This window comes from Mustela nigripes, chromosome X (assembly GCF_022355385.1).
Source record: "Mustela nigripes isolate SB6536 chromosome X, MUSNIG.SB6536, whole genome shotgun sequence".
NCBI lineage: Eukaryota > Metazoa > Chordata > Mammalia > Carnivora > Mustelidae > Mustela > Mustela nigripes.
This window is the reverse complement of record NC_081575.1, coordinates 90,871,197-90,889,993: the sequence shown is the minus strand read 5'-3', so window position 1 is coordinate 90,889,993 and position 18,797 is coordinate 90,871,197. Positions and strand designations below refer to the sequence as shown.

General features: G+C 41.8%; 1 protein-coding gene across 2 annotated transcripts in view; it reads right to left on the bottom strand.

Annotated features, from left to right (window-relative positions):
• The window catches only part of SRPX (sushi repeat containing protein X-linked), a 119,854-nt gene that overhangs the window by 10,176 nt on the left and 90,881 nt on the right, over window positions 1-18,797 (bottom strand). For both annotated transcript variants that reach the window (XM_059384579.1, XM_059384580.1), the window contains one exon: window positions 3,867-3,988. In XM_059384579.1, the coding sequence (XP_059240562.1) occupies window positions 3,867-3,988 (122 nt within the window). The remainder of the gene's footprint in view (window positions 1-3,866; window positions 3,989-18,797) is intronic.

The window sequence follows — 18,797 nt, the reverse complement described above, 5'->3', positions numbered from 1 at the left end:
AAAAATGGGCAGAGGAATGGCATAGATGTTTTTCCACAGAAGACATACCCACGGCCATCAAATACATGAAAACAATCTCAACATCATTAATCAGCAGGGAAGTGGAAACCAAAACCACAGGGAAGTATTACGTCACTCCTGTTAGCACAGATACTATTGGAAAGACAAATAGTAAGTGTTGGTGGGGTGTCTGGGTCATACAGTCCATTGAGTATCCAAGTCAGTTTCAGCTCAGGTCGTGATCTCAGGGTCATGAGACTGAGCCCTGACTTATGCTCTGCACTCAGCTGGGAATCTGCTTAATGCTCTCTCTCCCTCCTCTTTTCCCTCTGTCCCCCCTCCCCTCCCCCACCTCAAATTAATCAATCTTGGAGGAAAAAGCATTAGTGAGGTTCTGGAGAAAAGGGAACATTTGGGCATTGTTGGTGACAATGTATAATGATGCAGCCACTTTGGAAAACAGTATGGATATTTTTCAAAAAATTAGTAACTATATAATGGCCCAATTCCACCTTTAGGGGGTTATCTGAAGAAAACTTTAAAAACTAACTTGAAAAGGTATATGCACCCTCATCTTTATTCCAGCATTATGTACAAGAGCCAAGATATGGAAACAACATAAGTGTCCATTGATGGGCAAATGGCTAAAGGAAATATGGTACACACACACACACACACACAAGAAAATGTTGCCGTTTGTGACCATATGGATGGACCTTATGGAGATTATCCTAAGTGAAATAAATCAGAGGACAAATACCATGTGGAATCTAAAACAACAAACAAAAAAAACCCTCATAGATACAAAGGACAGACTAGTGGGTGGGTAAGGTGTGAAGGGGGTCAAAAGGTAGAAACTTCTAGATCTAAAATAAGTCATGGGGATTAATGTAAGGCATGGCAGTTATAGTTGATAATACCATATTACGTGTTTGAAAGTAGCTAAGACTAAATCTTAAAATTTCACAAGGAAAAAAATGTAACTACATATGGTGCTGGTTGTTAACTAGACTTAGTCTGATGATCATTTTGCAATATATACAAATATTGAATCATTATGTTGTATACTCATGTAGTGTCAATTATAACTCAAAAATAATATGCATATAAAAATAATGGCCTCCTTTTTCCCTATCACCCTTGCAATTGCTGGAAAGTTACTCTAGGGAACATGCGTTTGCCCAGACCTTCGGGTCTCCAAAACATCGGCGCTGGGGACACCTGGGTGACTCAGTAGATTAAGCATCCAACTCTTGGTTTCGGCTCAGGTCATGATCTCAGGGTCCTGGGATCAAGCCCTGCATCCGGCTCCACGCTCAGTAAGGAGTCTGCTTGAGATTCTGTCCTTCTTCCTCTACCCCTCCACCCCTCTACATGCATGCTCCCACACATATGCACCCTCTAAAATAAATCTTTAAAGAAAAACACATGAGAGTGAGAAACAGGGAGGTGGGAACTTTGCAACACCAGGTATTGCTGCTGCCTGTCAATTGCTTCATGATGGCTTCAGTGCTATTGGAAAGTAGGATTCTACCCAGACAAGAGAATTTTTAGGTTCTCCAGGCATTCTGCATCTCCTGTTCTCTCATGCTTTCTATTCTTAGCCAAATTTGGCTCTTTTCATCTGCACTAGACCCTAGGGTGGAATTCAAAGGGAAAAAGATAAAGCATCTACCTGCCAAGTCCCTTATTCCTGATCGGTCTGATAAAGGGAACATGTGTCCTGACACTGACTCCATTAGGTAATACCTGTGACAGATCCTCTCTGCGTGACATCTACCTGGACTATCTCCGGCTCCCCAGTCATGATTAACCCTCTTTTTACAGGCTGCTTTGCAAAATTTCCACTTCAGAGTTGTAAAGCCACGAGGCCCGTGGTTCTCACGATGTGAGCCCCAGAGCAGCGGCTTCGCCCACGCTTGGGAACATGCTCAAAGTGCCAATCCTCCGGCCCTATCCTAGACCTACTGAAGCAAAGACTGTGGGCATGCGGCCCCATTCTATGCTTTAGCAGTGTTCCAAGTGATTCAGAGGCTGCTTCAATTTGAGAAGCACTACATAATTCATATATGCACTTTCTTGTTGCTTTGGCCGTCCCCAGCCCGCAGAGCTCTAGAGTCATCCTAACGTCTACGACTTAAATCAGATTTTTCTGTTCTTCAAATTCTAGTCGTTTAAAATCACATCAGAATTTTACCCAGATTCCCTCTCTCTGTATAGCTGCAATCCACAGAGTAACATCTAGCAGATTCTGTGACAGGTTTGTAAAAAAATCATGAGCACAGGGTGTGAGCCAGTAGTTCTAAATTACCAACAGCTTCCAACACATACTTTGGGATTTTTTGTTATACATTTTCAGATGTCAACATAGTCCTCTCCCTAGGTTTATGGTTTTCAACTTGAAAGAGAACTCCAAGTACACTCCGAGAAGCTCTGCTCACCCCTGGAAATAGTAACTTTAACTTTGTCTTAGTTTTGAGTCATTTGCTCCAGTTACTTAGCTCCAACAGGGTTCCAAGCACTGTGCTAGGTACTGGATAGCAAATGTTGAGGGGATCTTGGGGTGACCTCGTGTCACCTTTGGAGAGGTGTTAGCCGATGCAGCAGGACAAAAAAAAAAAAAAAAGTATATCCCAAAGGTTCTGAGTATACCCCACCTTCTCCCTCTTTCAGCCAACTAAAGATAATTCAGATATCTTCATTTCTTTTTCCCTCCCTTGCCCTCTGAGTTTTTGATCTTAGTATGGATGGGGTGCTCTTTCTGGGGAGAGAGAGAGAAATCAAACATGGAGGGGGGTTGCCAAAAAGCAGATGGAAAACAGCATGTTAAATAATCTGTTGTGTCACTGGCTAAGGATGTATTTCTCTCCTACACTCTCCCAAGGGAACTCTGTGAATCTCTTGGAACATCTAAGCTGGGACTCAAGTCCTCTTTCATTTTCTTCTTCTGGGAATATGGAAAGGCTGCACTGTCCAGCCTGCCTTGAAGTTTGGTTGCAATCATGGGATGGATTCTAGCCAATGGACTTGGAAAGAATAATCTTATGCTTCCATGAGGAAGCATGGAAGAGGGGTAGGGTTTGTTGTCCTCTCTCCCAACCCCTTTGCAAAAACCTGGAATTCCTGTGTTCTAAATGTTGACTCTACAGGGTGGTGGGACCACCACCAGCCTTGGCCCCGAAGGACTTTGAAGAGTAGTGACTGTGGACTATGAACACGTAGCCCTCCTTGCACTGTGGGAGAAAAAGGATGGGTGAGAAAGGAAGATTTTGAGCAGTTTTGCTTTAGCCTAATTATCCTTTTCACAGTAGTCAAGAGAGGCAAGTAAATATTTGGGATTGTTCTGAAATTACCTTTTGGCTGTTGAGTTCTGCTTTTTGAAGGCACCATGACTCCGAGCCTGAGCACCACAATTCTAGCTTTGTTAAGTGTTACCAAAGGAAAATATAGTTGTTAAAATGGGGGTATTGACAAGTACCCTGGAAGCACGGAGGTAAAAGAGGCCAAGCCTGGAAAAGCTAACCGGATGCCTGCTCTCCTAATAGCACGAAGGATTGCGTAAGTCCTTTTCATAGCCTTTTCCCTACCCACGCCAACCCCACCCAGCAGAAAGAAAGACAAAGAAAAGACAAAGCATAGCCCCTTGGTTAAAGGGGGAAGGAGACAACACGGGAAATTATCCACCACCTGATAAATGCGCACGCGCAGCACCATGCCAGTTAGCATGGTCCTAGAACACTCAGACTACAAGCAACTCAACATTGAAGGTTACGTGGAATTAATACTGAGTAGCAAGAAATCAGGGAACATGATCCCAAAAAAAGTACATTGTAAGGGTACAATTTAAGGCCAGGACTTCCACCTACCTGAGCTGCAGGGCTAGGGCTGGAGGCATGATCTTTGCTCCTATCCTGCCGATGAGGGTCGGGAACACACCTACAAGCTCCACCACCGTGATGTGTCGAAGATCCAGGCTACACTGCGCTTGCTGAAAAAAACAAAACAAAACAAAAATGCAACAACAAAGGGAGAAGTGTGAGCATGAAGAAAGACTTCCAGGTCAAACTGCAGAGTGCCAGCGACAGCAGTGTTCTGCTCTGGGTAGTTTATTTGCTTGCTCCAAACATTCTTGAAAACAGTGGAGAGAATGGGGTTCAACCAGTGGTTATAAAACCTAAATACCCTCATAGAGAGACCACTTGGAGATGGCTTAGCAATCAGATTTTGAAAACCTAAGCAAGTTGGCAGTCTGTGTTTTTCCATAAGGGGTGAGACTTTGCATGAGCTGAAGATCCTAGAAGGTATCCAAAACTACCCCCCAGAGAATTCAAATTTGTTTTCAAGGACAGAAGAGTATTGCCAGAGTCCCTTATCTGCCCTTGCTTCTCCCCCAATCCCTCATCCCAAGCTCCTCAAACCCAAACACAGTAAGAAAAGACACAGTAATCAAAGGCTTCAGTCTTTGTCTGGTGCCCTAGTTTTGACATCTGGGGACCTATTATGCCTGTTGCCCATAGGACACCCTTTGAGAGCCTGACACTAGAGGCTGGGCATAGGGAGGAGAGAGCTTGCATTTCTGGGTCCCAAGGGACCATAAAAATTGGAGACAGAGTTATTGGAGAAGTACAATTCCTACAGCACAGCAGAGAGGAAGACTGAAAGTGTCTAGCAGTCTTTCTTTTGAGATTTTCTTTGAGAAGAGAGCATGTGAGCTCTCTCACAAGTCGGTGGGGGTGGGGAGCAGAGGGAGAAGGAGAAGCAGACTCCTCTGCCGAGCAGGGAGCCCGACATGGGACTGGATCCCAGGACCTCAGGACCATGACCTGAACCTTTAGGCAGACACTGAACTGACTGAGCCCTGCCCCTCACCCAGGCACCCCTATCAGCATCCGTTCTGAGAATGGGACCTGCCTGCTTGTCCAGGAGGTTTGGCCTAAGAGGCAGACTTCCAGATTGGCATGCATCTAGGGGCCTCCAGAGGTGCCCTCAGGGAGTGGCGACCAGGGGATGCCATCTTCGGGCTCTAGCTCTGCCTCATTCTACTTCACGGTTATCTTCCAGAAAGGAGCTTATTTCTTTGTCTGGTAACTTGATTTTTATGGCTGCCACCCGGGAACCCATCCCTATCACCCGACTGTGGTGTCTCGTGGGGCTTCGGCTAGTGGTCCTCCAGGCCAGAACCAAAAGAGAGAGGGTTCCTCACTAGCTACCACCTTAGGGCACAGCAAGGGGTGCCAGACCCAGTAGCTCAGTCATATGTGAAAGAGGCCTGTGAGCTTATCAGCACAGCTGCCTCTCATTAAATACACCTCAAAGGACAGCCTGCAACCCTTCCCTTGGACGGCAGACCCTGTCCCTTCATGCTCTCCCCTGTTCACACTCCAGAGCGACAGCATCTACCAGAGGGGACCTGTGTAAAAACTGGTGCCCCAGTTTTTAATGTCTGGTGCCTGGACTTTTGTGGCTGCCACTCACAAAATGCCCCGTGATGGCCTGGCTCTGGTGGCTGGAAGGGCCTGCATTCCTGGGTCCTATGGGATGGGAACAGTCAGAGTCCCTGGAAGGCTCCCACCCCCAGGGAACTGGACAGCCAACTGAGGCACAACCCTGGTATGGCTGTGAAAGAGGCCTGTTTGTCCTGGATCTTTGGCCAAACGGGCGGACTTCAGGCTTGGCGCACATCTAGAGGCCTGCAGAGATGCTCAGGGAACACTGGCCAGGGGACACCATCTTTGTTTGCTCTTACTCTCCCCCCCACCCTCGAGGTTTTCTGGGCTATGCCCAGGCAGCACAATTCACTCACTGCCCCACCCATGATGGGTCAAGACTCACAGCCACTCCTGACCAGGGAGCCTCTTTGGGCAAATCTGCGAGTTGCCATAAGTGAACCCTTCCAGTCCTGCCAAGAGAGGAGCATGAGTCATGGCCCTACCGGCTGTGGAATATGGCTTCTATCCACCTCCCTCTGACAGGGAGGATTGGTAAGAACACCAGGGCACTACCTAACCGGACCACTCCCAAGTTGGGAGGTAGGTGGGCAGAGCTGATTACCACCAGAGTAAACACAGTAGTCCTGTTCGGACATGAACTTGAGGCTTGGCTTGACTGGAGTCAAGACCAGAAATGAAGAGCATTAGCAACCTTGGAGCTGCTGCTCCCACTGAACCCAACAGGGAAACCAAGGCACCACCTACTCATTCGTCACCTGATTGCTGAGTACAGCTTCCCGACTGCCCGACCAGGGTGTCTTCCCACAGCACAAGGGCTGCTAGGTGGCCTGTGTGACAACCCTGCTTAGAGTGGCACTTGAACAGAGGGTAGGGTCCATGACTCTTCCTGTCTGCAGAGCAAAACTGGCAGAGTCACCTGACCGTGACATTCAGTGCCTGCTTTTGCCTCATTCAGGTCCACGAACAGTGAGCTGTGCAGGCCCTGGGTTTCATCCTGCGCCCTGCCCTCGCCAGAGCTGGGAAGCTGTCATAGCTCTACTGCTGAGGATAGTAGCCAGTCCTGCCTAATAAGCCTGACCTGAGAATCCAGCCCATCCTACAACTTCACTTAGGTAAGAAAGCAAGCCAGCTGTCCTATCCAGCTCTTCTCAGTAGTGGTCCACACACCCATCCCCCAACCACCGGCCTTAGAACTCGAACAGTTCTAAGGTCTAAATAGGTCTAAAATATACCCTAAGAGCAGGACCCACATGCCCAAAGACACTACCAGCAGACACAGCCAAAACACCAAAACTGAGCTGGTTGCAGAGGAACTATCTTCCCCAGAGCAAAACTGCAAAGTCTGGAAGAGAACACTTACTACATGTGTACAGACCAACATAAGGAATCGAGGATCATAAACAATCAGCAAAGGAAACCCATCAATGGCAGTTCCAAAGGGAACTAATAAAGCTCTAATAACTGATGCTAAAGAAATGGAAATCTATGAATGGTCAGAGAATTCAGAATAATTCTAGGTTTAGTGAACTACAAGAATGCATAGACAACAAAATTAGGAAAGCAATGCATGAACAAAACAAGAAGTTCAAAAGTTCAACAAAGAAAGAGCAACAATTAAAAAAAAAAAACAGGGACACCTGGGTGGCTCAGTTGATTAAGCATCTGCCTTTGGCTCAGGTCATGATCTCAGGGTCTTGGGATCAAGCGCTGCATCAGGCTCCCTGCTCAATGTGGAGCCTGCTTCTCCCTCACCCTCTCCCTCTCCCTCTGCCATTTCCCCTGTTTTGTGCTCTGTCAAATAAATAAAATCTTTTAAAAAATAAATTGAAAAAAAATCATAGAGTTAAAGCATATAGTAACTCAACTGAAGAATTCCATACAGAGCATCCAAAGCAGTCTTGGCTATGCAGAAGGGAAAAAAAAAATCAGCGACCTGGCAGATGCAGAATTTGAAACTATTCAGAGGATAAAAAAGAATAAAGAATGAAAAAGAAGGAATAAAGCCTAAAGGACTTATGGGACAGAATGGAAAGAAACAATATTCACATTATGGGAATTCCAGAAGGAGGAAAAAAGGGGAGAAAGGGGCAGAAAGTGTATTTAAAACAATAATCACTGAAAATTTCCCAAACCTGGAGAGAGAAATAGAGATTCAGATCAAAGATGCCCAGATGATCTCAAATAGGGCTATACTGAGACACACCACAAGTAAATTGTCAAAAGTCAAAGATCAAACAAGAATTTGAGAAACAGCAAAAGAAGAGAGAAGTTACTTACAAGGGAAGCCCATAAAATAATTAGTGCATTTTTCAACAGAAACTTTTCAGGCCATAAGATAATGGGTTGGCATATTCAAAATGTTGAAAGAAAAAGAAAATTGTCAGCTAAGCAAAATATACCAGGTGAAGGGGTTCTTCAGAAACGGGGAGATTAAGATTTTCCTGATCAAACCAAAGTTGAGGGAATTCATCTCCATTAGACCTGCATTACAAGAAGTGCTAAACAGAGTTCATTAAGTAGAAATAAAATAATACTTAGCTGACATCATAAAAGTCACAGTTGATGGTAAAGTATATGATCAAAATTGGATGGTAAGGATGATGCTTAATTCACTTACAACTCTAGTTTTAAAGTTAAAAAATGGAGTAAAAATGACTCAAACTACAATCATCTGTTATTAGTTACACAATATAAAAACATATGAACGAAAACATCAATAACCTAAAATGTGAAAGGGAGGAGAAGTAGAAGTATAAAGCTTAGGAATTCTATTGAAGTTAAGTTGATATTGGTTTAAAATAGAGTGTTACAATTTTAAGATATTTTACTTAAGCCTCATGGTAACCACAAGGGAAAAACCTGTAGTAATTGTACATAAGAACATGATGAAGTCAAAGCATATTGAAACCATAAGACATCAAACACACACTCAAAAAGACAGAAGGTAAAGATTTAAGAAACAATAGATCTACAAAACCATAAAGAAAACAAATAACAAAATAGAAGGTACATTCTTCTCAATAATTATTTTAAATGTAAACACATTAAATTCTTTAATCAAAAGAATATGTGAATGGATTTTTTTTTTTAAGAGATCTAACTATACGCTGCCTACAAGAGACTCACATTAGCCTTTAACACACAGAGGCTCAGAGTGTGTGGGTGAAAAAGAATATTTCGAGTAAATGGGAACCACAAAAAGAGAAGTAGCTATACTTGTACAATACAAAACACTTTAACCTAAAAATGGTAAAAAGAAACAAGGGGCACCTGGATGGCTCAGTTATTTAAGCGTCTGCCTTCAGCTCAAGTCATGATCTCAGGGTAGGGTCCTGGGAATGAGCCCCGTGTTCAGCCCCCTGATCCTCACTGAGTCTGCTTCTCTCTCTCCCTCTCTCCCTGTGCCCCGCCCTGTACTCATATGTGCACTGTCTCAAATAAATAAATAAAATCTTAAGAGAGATGAAGATGTTCATTATGTAATGATAAAGGGATCAATACATCGGGAAGATATAAAAATTGAAAACATTGATGTACCCAACATCAGAGCAACTAAATATATAAAGCAAAAGCAGAGCTAAAAGGACAAATAAACAGCAATAATACTTGTGGACTTTAATATCCCTCCATCAACAACGGAGAGATCATACACTCTCCAAAGATAGCCAATAAGGAAACAGTGGATTTGAACAATACTGTAGACCAAATGGACCTAAATAACATACAAAGAACTTTCTATTTGAGAACAGCAGAGCACACATTCTTCAAATACTCATGGAACATCTCCTAGGATAGACCATATATTAGGCCACAAAACAAGTCTTAGTTCAGTAAGGATAAAATCCTACCAAGTATCTTCCTTGAACATAATGATATAAAACTAGAAATCCGTAACAAGAGGAAAGTAGAAATGCCCAGATATATGGAAATCAAACACTTCCCTGAACAGCCACTGTATTGGAGAAGAAATCAAAGGGGATATAAAAAAAGTATCTTGAGACAAATGAAAATGAAAACACAACATATCAAAATGTAAGGGATACAGCAAAAGCAGTTCTGAGAAGGAAGTTCATAGCAATAAAAGCCTATATTGGGGTGCCTTGGTAGCTCAGTCATTAAGCGGCTGCCTTCAGCTCAGGTCATGATCCCAGGGTCCCAGGATCAAGGCCCACATCGGGCTCCCTGCTCAGAGGGAAGCCTGTTTGTCCCTCTCCCACTCCCTCTGCTGTATTCCCTCTCACTCTCTCTCTCTCTCTCTCTGTCAACTAAATAAAAAAGATTTTTTAAAGCCTGTATTAAGAAATTTCCCAAATAAACAACCTAATTTTATGCCTTAAGTAACTAGAAAAAGAAAAACAAACTGAGCCAGAAGTTAGTAGAAGGAAGGAAATAAGATTAGGGTAGGAATAAACTAAACATAGAACAGGAAAATAGGAAAAAAATTAACGAAACTAAGAGTTGTTTGTTTGAAAGATAAGCAAAATTGACATCACTAGACTGACTAAAGTAAAAAAGGTTCCAAATCAACAAAATTATAAATGAAAAAGGAGATGTCACAGCTGATATCACAGAAATATAAAGAATCACAAGAGGCTACTATGAACACATACATGCCCAAAACTGGACAACCTAGAAGAAATAGAAAACTTCTTAAAAACATAGAAACTACCAATACTAAATTAAGAAAAAGTTAAAAATGTGAATAATCTGGGGTGCCTGGGAGGCTCAATTAGATAAGCATCTGCCTATGGCTCAGGTCATGATCCCAGAGTCCTGGGATTGAGCCCCATGTCGGGCTCCTGCTCGGCAGGAAGTCTGCTTCTCCCTGTGCCTCTCACCCCACTCATGCCCTTTCTCTCTCTCAAATAAATAAATAAAATCTTTAAGAAAATGTGAATCGTCTAAATACTAGTAAGGAGACTGAATCAGTAATCTAAAACCTCACAACAAAAAAATGCCCAGGACAAGATGATTTCACTGGTGAGTTTTACCAAATTCATCCTTCTCAAATTCTTCCCAAAAGGTGAAAAGGAGGGAATTCTTCCAAATTCATCTTATGAGGCCACCATTACCCCAAAACCACAGCCAGAAAAGGATAAGCCAACATCCCTGATGTTGATATTGGCTCAGTCGGTAGTGTCTGACTTTTGATTTCAGCCCAGGTTGTGACCTCAGGGTCCTGGGTTTGAGCCCCACATCGGGCTCTGTGCTCAGTGTGGAGTTCACTTGGTCCTCTTCCTTTGCTCCTCCCCTGGCTTGTACTCTTACTCTTTCTCTCAAATAAATAAATAAAATTAAAAAAACAAAACAAAACAAAACAGGGACGCCTGGGTGGCTCAGTTGGTTAAGAGGCTGCCTTCGGCTCAGGTCATGATCCCAGCATCCTGGGATCAAGTCCCACGTCGGGCTCCTTGCTCAGCAGGAAGCCTGCTTCTCCCTCTGCCTCTGCCTGCCTCTCTGTCTGCCTGTGCTCACTCTCTCTGACAAATAAATAAATAAAATGTTTAAAAAATAAAACAGAAAATGCTTAGGAATAAACTAACCAAGGAGGTGAAAGATCTCTACTCAGAACTACAAGGCAGTGATGTCAAAGAAAACACAATTAAATGAAAAGTTATCCTGTATTCATAAATTGAAAGAATACTGTTTAACTGTGCATACTACCAAAAGCCATCTATAGATTCAATGCAATCACTATCAAAATTGCAATGGATTTTTTTTTTTTACAGAAGTAAAAAAAAGAAATCCTAAAATTTTTATGGAACCACAGAAGAACACAAATATCCAAAGCAATCCTGAAAAGAACAAAACAGGAATCATTACACTTCCTGATTTCAAGCTATGCTACAAAGCAGCTATAGAATCAAAAGACTGTTCTACTGGCATAAAAAGAGACACACAGATCGATGAAACAGACTTGAGAGTTCAGAAGTAAACCCAAGTATATGCAGACAACTAATATTTGACAAGGGATGCAGGAATACTCAATGGAGAAAAGACAGTCTCATCAATAAATGGTGCTGGGGAAATTGAATATTCACATGTAAAAAAAAGGAAATTAGACCTGTATCTTATACCCACAAAAATTAACTTGGCATGATTAGAGACTTAAACATCAGACCTGAAACCATGAAATTCTTAGAAGGTAAATTAAGGAAAAAGCCCATTTACAGGAGTCTTGGCATTGATTTGGATATGCACCTAAAGCACAAATAATAAAACAAAATGGGACTAATCAAACTAAAAAGCTTCTGTACAGCAATAGAAACAAAAAAAAGTGAAAATAAAACTTACAGAATGGGAAAAATATTTGTATGCCATATATCTAGTAAGGGTTTATAGTCCAAAATATATAAAGAACTCTTACAGCTCAATAGCAAAACAGAACAATGGAATATTACTCAGCCATCAGAAAGGATGAATATTAACCATTTACACCATTGTGGAGAGAACTGGAGGGTATTATGCTGAGCAAAATAAGTCAAACAGAGGAAGACAATTATTGTGTGGTTTTACTCATATGTGGAATATAGAAAGAACACAGAGGATCATAGGGGAAGGGAAAGAAAACTGAATGGGAAGTCATCAGGGAGAAAAACCATGAGAGACTCTTAACTCTAGGAAACAAACTGAGTGTTGCTGGAGGGGAGGTGGGTGGGGGGATGGAGTATCTGGGTGATGGGCATTAACAAGGGCATGTGATGTGACTGATGAGCATTAGGTGTTATATGTAACTGATAAAACATTGAAGACTACATCTGAAAATTATTATATATTATATGTTGGCTAATTGAATTTAAATAATTAAAAAAAACTCACAAAAATTCCCACAAATAATCTAATTTAAAAATGGGAAATATCAGAATAGAAATTTCTCCAAAGAAGATACACAAAAAGTCAGCAGGCAAATGAAAAGATGCTCAACGTCACTACTCATCGGGGAAATGCAAATCAAAATCATGAGATAGCCTCATCCTGTTAGAATGCCATCAGCAAAAAGACAAAAGATAACAAGTCCTGGTAAGGATGTGGAGAAAAGGGAACCCTTGTGCGCTGCTGGTGGGAACGTAAATTGGTGCTGTCATTATGGAAAATAATATGGTGGTTACCCCCCAGATTATCCATTTCTGGATAGTTATCCAAAGGATACTCACTAGAAGACTGTTCAGTGCAGAATTGTTTACAAGAGCCAAGACAAAGAAACAACCTCAGTGTCCATTGATGAATGAATGGATTAAGAAAATAGGAGAGGGGCGCCTGGGTGGCTCAGTGGGTTAAGCCTCTACCTTTGGCTCAGGTCATGATCTCAGGGTCCTGAGATCCAGTCCCACATTGGGTTCTCTGCTCGGTGGAAAGTCTGTTCTCCCCACCGCCCGCCTGCCTCTCTGCCTACTTGCGATCTCTCTCTGTCAAATAAATAAGTATTTTAAATAAGTATTTTAAAGAATACTTTAAAAAAAAAGAAAATTGGAGATACACACAATGAAATATTACTCAGCCAAAAGAGAATAAAACCTTGTCGTTTGCAACACCATGAATGGACCATGAAGACACTATCTTAAGTTAAATAAGTTAAAGAAAGGCAAATAACATTTGATCTCACTTATATGTGAAATGCCAACAACAACAAAACACCAAATTCTTGGGAAAAGCTATCTTTTGATTTTTGGGAGTTGGGAGGGAGGGGGAATTGGAGAAAGGTGGTCAAAAGGTAGAAACTTCGTTACAAAATAAATATATCCTAAGGATATAATGTGAACCACAATGAGTACAGCTAGCACTGCTGTAGGATATGTATGGAAGTTGTTAGGAGAGAACAACCTGAGAGTTTACATCTCAAGGAAAAAATTTTTTCTTTTTGATTTCCAGTTTTATTGTATATACATGAGCTGATGGATGCCAACTTAACTTACATATATTGTAAAGTGATCACCACAGTAGGTCAAATCATTATGCTGTACACCTTAAACTCATACAATGATGGAGGTCGATTATATCTGAAAATACTTGGAGAGAAAAGACCCAGAGAGAAGCAAATGTGGCAATGGCATATAGTAGATTCTTAATAACTGGGAAGTCAGTTCTATAAAGAAGATACAATGAAATGATGGAGATATGTGACTTACTTGATAAGCAGTTCAAAGTAATGGTCATAAAGATGCTCACTGAACTTGGGGAGAAGAAAGAATGAGCAGAGTAAGAACTTCAAATCATAGATTAAAAAAAATGTAAGAGTAGTTAAAGATCAGACTAGATGAAGCAGAAGAAAGGATCAATGAACTTGAACACAGGGCAGTGGAACCCAATCAACAATAAAAAGGAAAAAAAAGAAAACAGTAAAAATAGCTTAATAGACTTATGGGACATTAACTGGATTAACATTCACCTTGTAGGGACCCCAGAAGGAAAAGAGAGAGAAAGGGGCAGAAAACTTACTTGATGAAGTAATGGCTAAACCCAGCTCTAATCTGAAGAAGGACACAGACATCCATCCAGATCCAGGAAACACAGAGAGTTCAAATAAGAGAAACCCAAGGAGAGGCACATATCAAGACACAGCATAATTAAAATTTCAAAGGTTAAAGTCAAGAAGAGAATCTTAAAGCAGCAAAGGAGAACTATCTTTTTAAGTGCAAAGGGAACCCCCATGATCCCTCTTAAGATTTTTCAGCAGGAACTTTTCAGGCCAGAGGGAGAGGAACAATACATTCAAAGTTCTGGGGAAAAAAACACAAAAAACAAAAAACGAAAACAATGAAAAAAACAACTCCCAACCAAGAAGACTAACCAGTAAAAGTTATCATGCAGAATACAAAGAGATAAAGATTTTTACAGACAAATAAAAGTTAAAGGAATTCATTACCACTAAACCAACCTTACAAAAAACTGTTAAAGACAATTCTTGAAGCTGAAATGAAAGGGCAGTAATTCATAACAGAAAGACTCACTGGTAAAGGTAAATATATAGTAAAATTGGTGGATTGATCACATAAAGCTAGTATGAAGGTTTAAAGACAAGAGTACTAAAAATACATTAAAGGATAAACAAGATAAAAGATGTCCACTATGGGAGGAGGGGCAAGATGGTGGAGAAGTAGGAGACCCTGTTTCAACTGGTCCCCTAAAGTGAGCTAAATAGCTACCAGAACCCTCTGAACACCCATGAAATCAGGCTGAGATGTAGGACTATACACTGCTGGATCTCTACAGGGGCAGATGGCAACAGTGGACAGGTTAAGCGTACTGGGAAGGCACAGACTAATATCAGAGGATAAACAGAAGGGGGAGGGAGCCACCACCCATGGGAAAGTAATACCCCAATACGAAAGTGCCCTGTGATTGGAGACCAGCATTGACTTGGAGTCTGGTTAAAAGCACTCACAAAGAGCAAAAGATCTTCAGGGGCAACTGGTGGAATTTGGTGGTCACGGGCCTGGGCCTAAGCCCATGGACCCAGGACAGCCACAACTGGCGACCACCCATGCCAGAGAGAGTGTGGCAGCACAGCCTCCAGTTCCTGGTCCTGGAGCCCCCAGGGTTGCACAGCTTGAGGTAGTCTGGTGGACGCTCTCTAGAACCACAGCCTTTTGTGCTCTGCACACACTGTGCAATTGGAATCTGAACCACACTCCCCACCTGCACCTGAGAGAGCTCCATGTAGGTGCTAGCTGGCAGTCTCTAGGACCGGCCAAGGGTCGGGATGCTCCCAGCCCGGGCCTGAAGGAACTCAGCTCCATCTCTGGAAGGGATCCCTTGGAGGCAGAAGCAGATGTGGGGTAGCCAAGTGAATGAGCACACCTGGCCTGGTCCTCAGACAGCAGTCCTGGAAAGGGCAGCCCCCAGAAGTGGGCTCCCTGGACCATTATCGCTCATGGTTTTGGTACGGGGGTGCCGGGACAGGCAGGCACTTGGGCAACCCCTGAGACGGTGGCTGGGGATGTGCACTGCCTATGGGAGTTGCATGGTTCAGTGGAGATTGCAGAGGGGGAGTCTGTGTGTTCTGGACCAACCAGATGGGAGCTGACTGAGGCTTCTCTGAGAAAGAGGTCTGGGTGCAGTTTGCTTTCCTCGAAATCTCTGAAAAGCTGCAAAAAGCCACCAAAGAACAAGAACCTCCAGAGAACAAAAGCCTGAAAAACTGATTTCCACAGAGCCCAGCCCCCTGATATGGGGCAGGAGGACTCAACCCAAGCGAGAATGACTGAAAAACAACATGGCAGGCCCCTCCCCCAGAAAGCCAGCAGATAGAAGGAGAGGACACCACCATAGGGTCCCCATAAAACTGTAAAGCCCCAATATCAGAAGAAAAGAATATATTAAGCTCCCAGTATTTCCCTAAAACCTATTTCATAGATACAGCTTTTTAAAAAATTCATTCTCACGATTCTTATTCTTTCTTTAACCTACCTACCATTACAACTAGAAGTTTAATACAACATATTCCATAATAACCTTTTAACGTGAACTTTTTTCATATGTATACTTGTATTTTCTTTTTCTTTTCTACTTTTTAAAATATACATACAGATATAAGCTTCAAGGTAATCCTCTTTCCCTAATCAATACTACCCCTATATATATAAACCAGTTTTAATTTCCCTTTATCTCTAGAAAGTCGAGTCCTTTAACAAAGATATCAAGATACACCCAGGAAGAACCAAAATAACCTTCCTTGCCCACATCCAGGATTTATAACCACCCTCCCATCTTCTTCTGTCAGTGTTTTGTGTATTTGTTTTTCTTCTGGTATTATAGAAATCTTATTCTTGGGGTTCATTTTGGCGAGTTCTTTTTTTTTTCCTTGTCATTTACTTTTGTCAGTCTTTTTGTTTGTTTTTGTTTATATACCTTATAAACCTTACTTTTGGGGTTCATTCTGGCTGGGTTTTCTTTTTCCCCTATCTTTTTTCTTTCTTTTTGGTGGCAACTTCTGATTGCTTAGAAGCATTCCAGGGTGCACCTTGCAGGATCGTGGTTGATACATTCAGCTATACATTCCCTCAACCACCTCTCACCAAAATGACTAGGAGAAGGAACACCCAACAGAGGAAAAATTCAGAGACTGTGCCCTCTCCATCAGAGCTACAGGATATGGACATAAACAGTATGTCAGAAAGGGAGTCAGGGTTAACAATTATCCAGGCAATGGCTAGGATGGAGAAAACCATTAGTGACAACATAGAATCTTTAAGGGCAAAAGGGAGACCCGACTTGGCAGAAGTTAAAAATGCTATCAATGAGATCAATTCTAATCTAAATACTCTAACAGCTAGGGTAACCGAGACAGAAGATAGAACTAGTGATCTACAGGACAAAATGGTAGAGAAAAAGGATCAGGAGGAGGCATGCAACAAACATCTTAGAAGCCATGAAAACAGAATTAGGGAAATAAATGATGTGATGAAATGTTCCAATGTCAGAATTATTGGGATCCCTGAGTGGGTGGAGAAAGAGAGAAGACTAGAAGATATAGTTGAACAAATTCTGGATGAACATTTTCCCAGTCTGGGGAAAGGAACAAGCCTTCGGGTCCTAGGGGCAAGAAGAACAGCCATCAAAATCCACAAATCTAGAAAGACCTCAAGGGACTTAATTGTGAGGCTCACAAATCATAGTTTTAGACAGGAGCTGCTGAGGGCAGCTATGGGTAAGAGTCCTTATGTACAGAAGAAGGTCCATTAGAATAATGCCAGACTTGTCCACAGAAACCTGGCAAGCCAGAAAGGGCTGGCAAGACATATTTCAGGCACTAAATGAGAAGAACATGCATCCAAGAATACTTTATTCAGCAAGGCTGACATTCAAAATTGATGGAGAGATAAAGAGCTTCTAAGACCGGCAAGGTTTAACAGTACGTGACTACCAAGCTGGCACTACGACATATATTAAGGGGGGGTTTATAAAAGAAAAAAGAACCCAAGAGTGACATAGAACAGAAATTGACAGACAATCTATAGAAACAAGGACTTCACAGGCAACATAATGTCAATAAAAACGTATCTTTCTATAATCACTGTCAACATGAATGGCCTAAACACTCCCATAAAATGGCATAGGGCTACATACTGGATAAAACGACAGGACCCATCCATATGCTGTCTACAAGAGACCCATTTGGAACCTAAAGATACATCCAGACAGAAAGTGAAGGGATGGAGAAGCATCTTTTATGCCAATGGGCCTCAAAAGAAAGCTGGGGTAGTGATTCTCATATCAAATAAATTAGATTTTAAACTAAAGACTGTAGTCAGATAAAGAAAGATACTACCTCATTCTTAAAGGGTCTATCCACCAAGAAGATCTAATAATTTTAAATATTTATGCCCCCAATATTGGAGCAGCCAACTACATAAGCCAACTGTTAATAAAAATACAGAGTCCTATTGATATGAATACTTTAATAGTAGGGGAATTTAACATGTCCTCTCAGTAAGAGACAAATCATCCCAGCAGGAAACCAGTAAAGAAACAAGAACTTTGAATGACACGTTGGACCAGATGGACCTCACAGGTATATACAGAACATTACACCCTAAAACAGAAAACTCATTATCCTCAAGGGCACATGGAACTTTCTCCAGAATAGACCACATACTGGGTCAAAAATAAGGGTTCAACCGATACCAAAAGATCGACATTATTCCCTGCATATGCTCAGACCACAATGCTTTGAAACTGGAACTCAACCACAAGAAGAGGTTTGGAAGGAATTCAAACACTTGGAAGCTAAAGACCACCCTGCTTAAAAATGTTTGGATCAACCAGGAAATCAAGGAAGAACTTAACCAATTCATGGAAACCAATGAGAATGAAGACACATCAGTCCAAAACCTTTGAGATACAGCAAAGGCAGACCTAAGGGAGAAATACATAGCCACCCAAGCTTCCCTCAAAAAAACCTGAAAAATCCAGAATACATCAGCTCTCTTTACACCTTAAAGAACTGGAAAAGCAACAACAAATTACGCCAACCCCATGCACAAGAAGGGAAATAATCAAGATTAGAGCAGAGATCAATGAGAAAGAAACTAGAGATACAGTAGAACACATCAACAGAACGAGAAGCTGGTTCTTGAAAGAATCATTAAGATTGATAAACCACTCGCCAAACTAATCCCAAAGAAGAGAGAGAGGACCCAAATTAATAAAATAATGAATGAAAGGGGGAGAGGTCAAGACTAACACCAAGGAAATAGAAAAAATCATCAGAAATTATTATCAACAGTTAAATGCCAATAAGTTAAGCAACCTAGAAGAAAGGTATGCATTCCTGGAAACCTATAAACTGAATTGGGAAGAAATTGACAACCTGAATAGACCAATATCTAGTAATGAGATTGAAGCAGT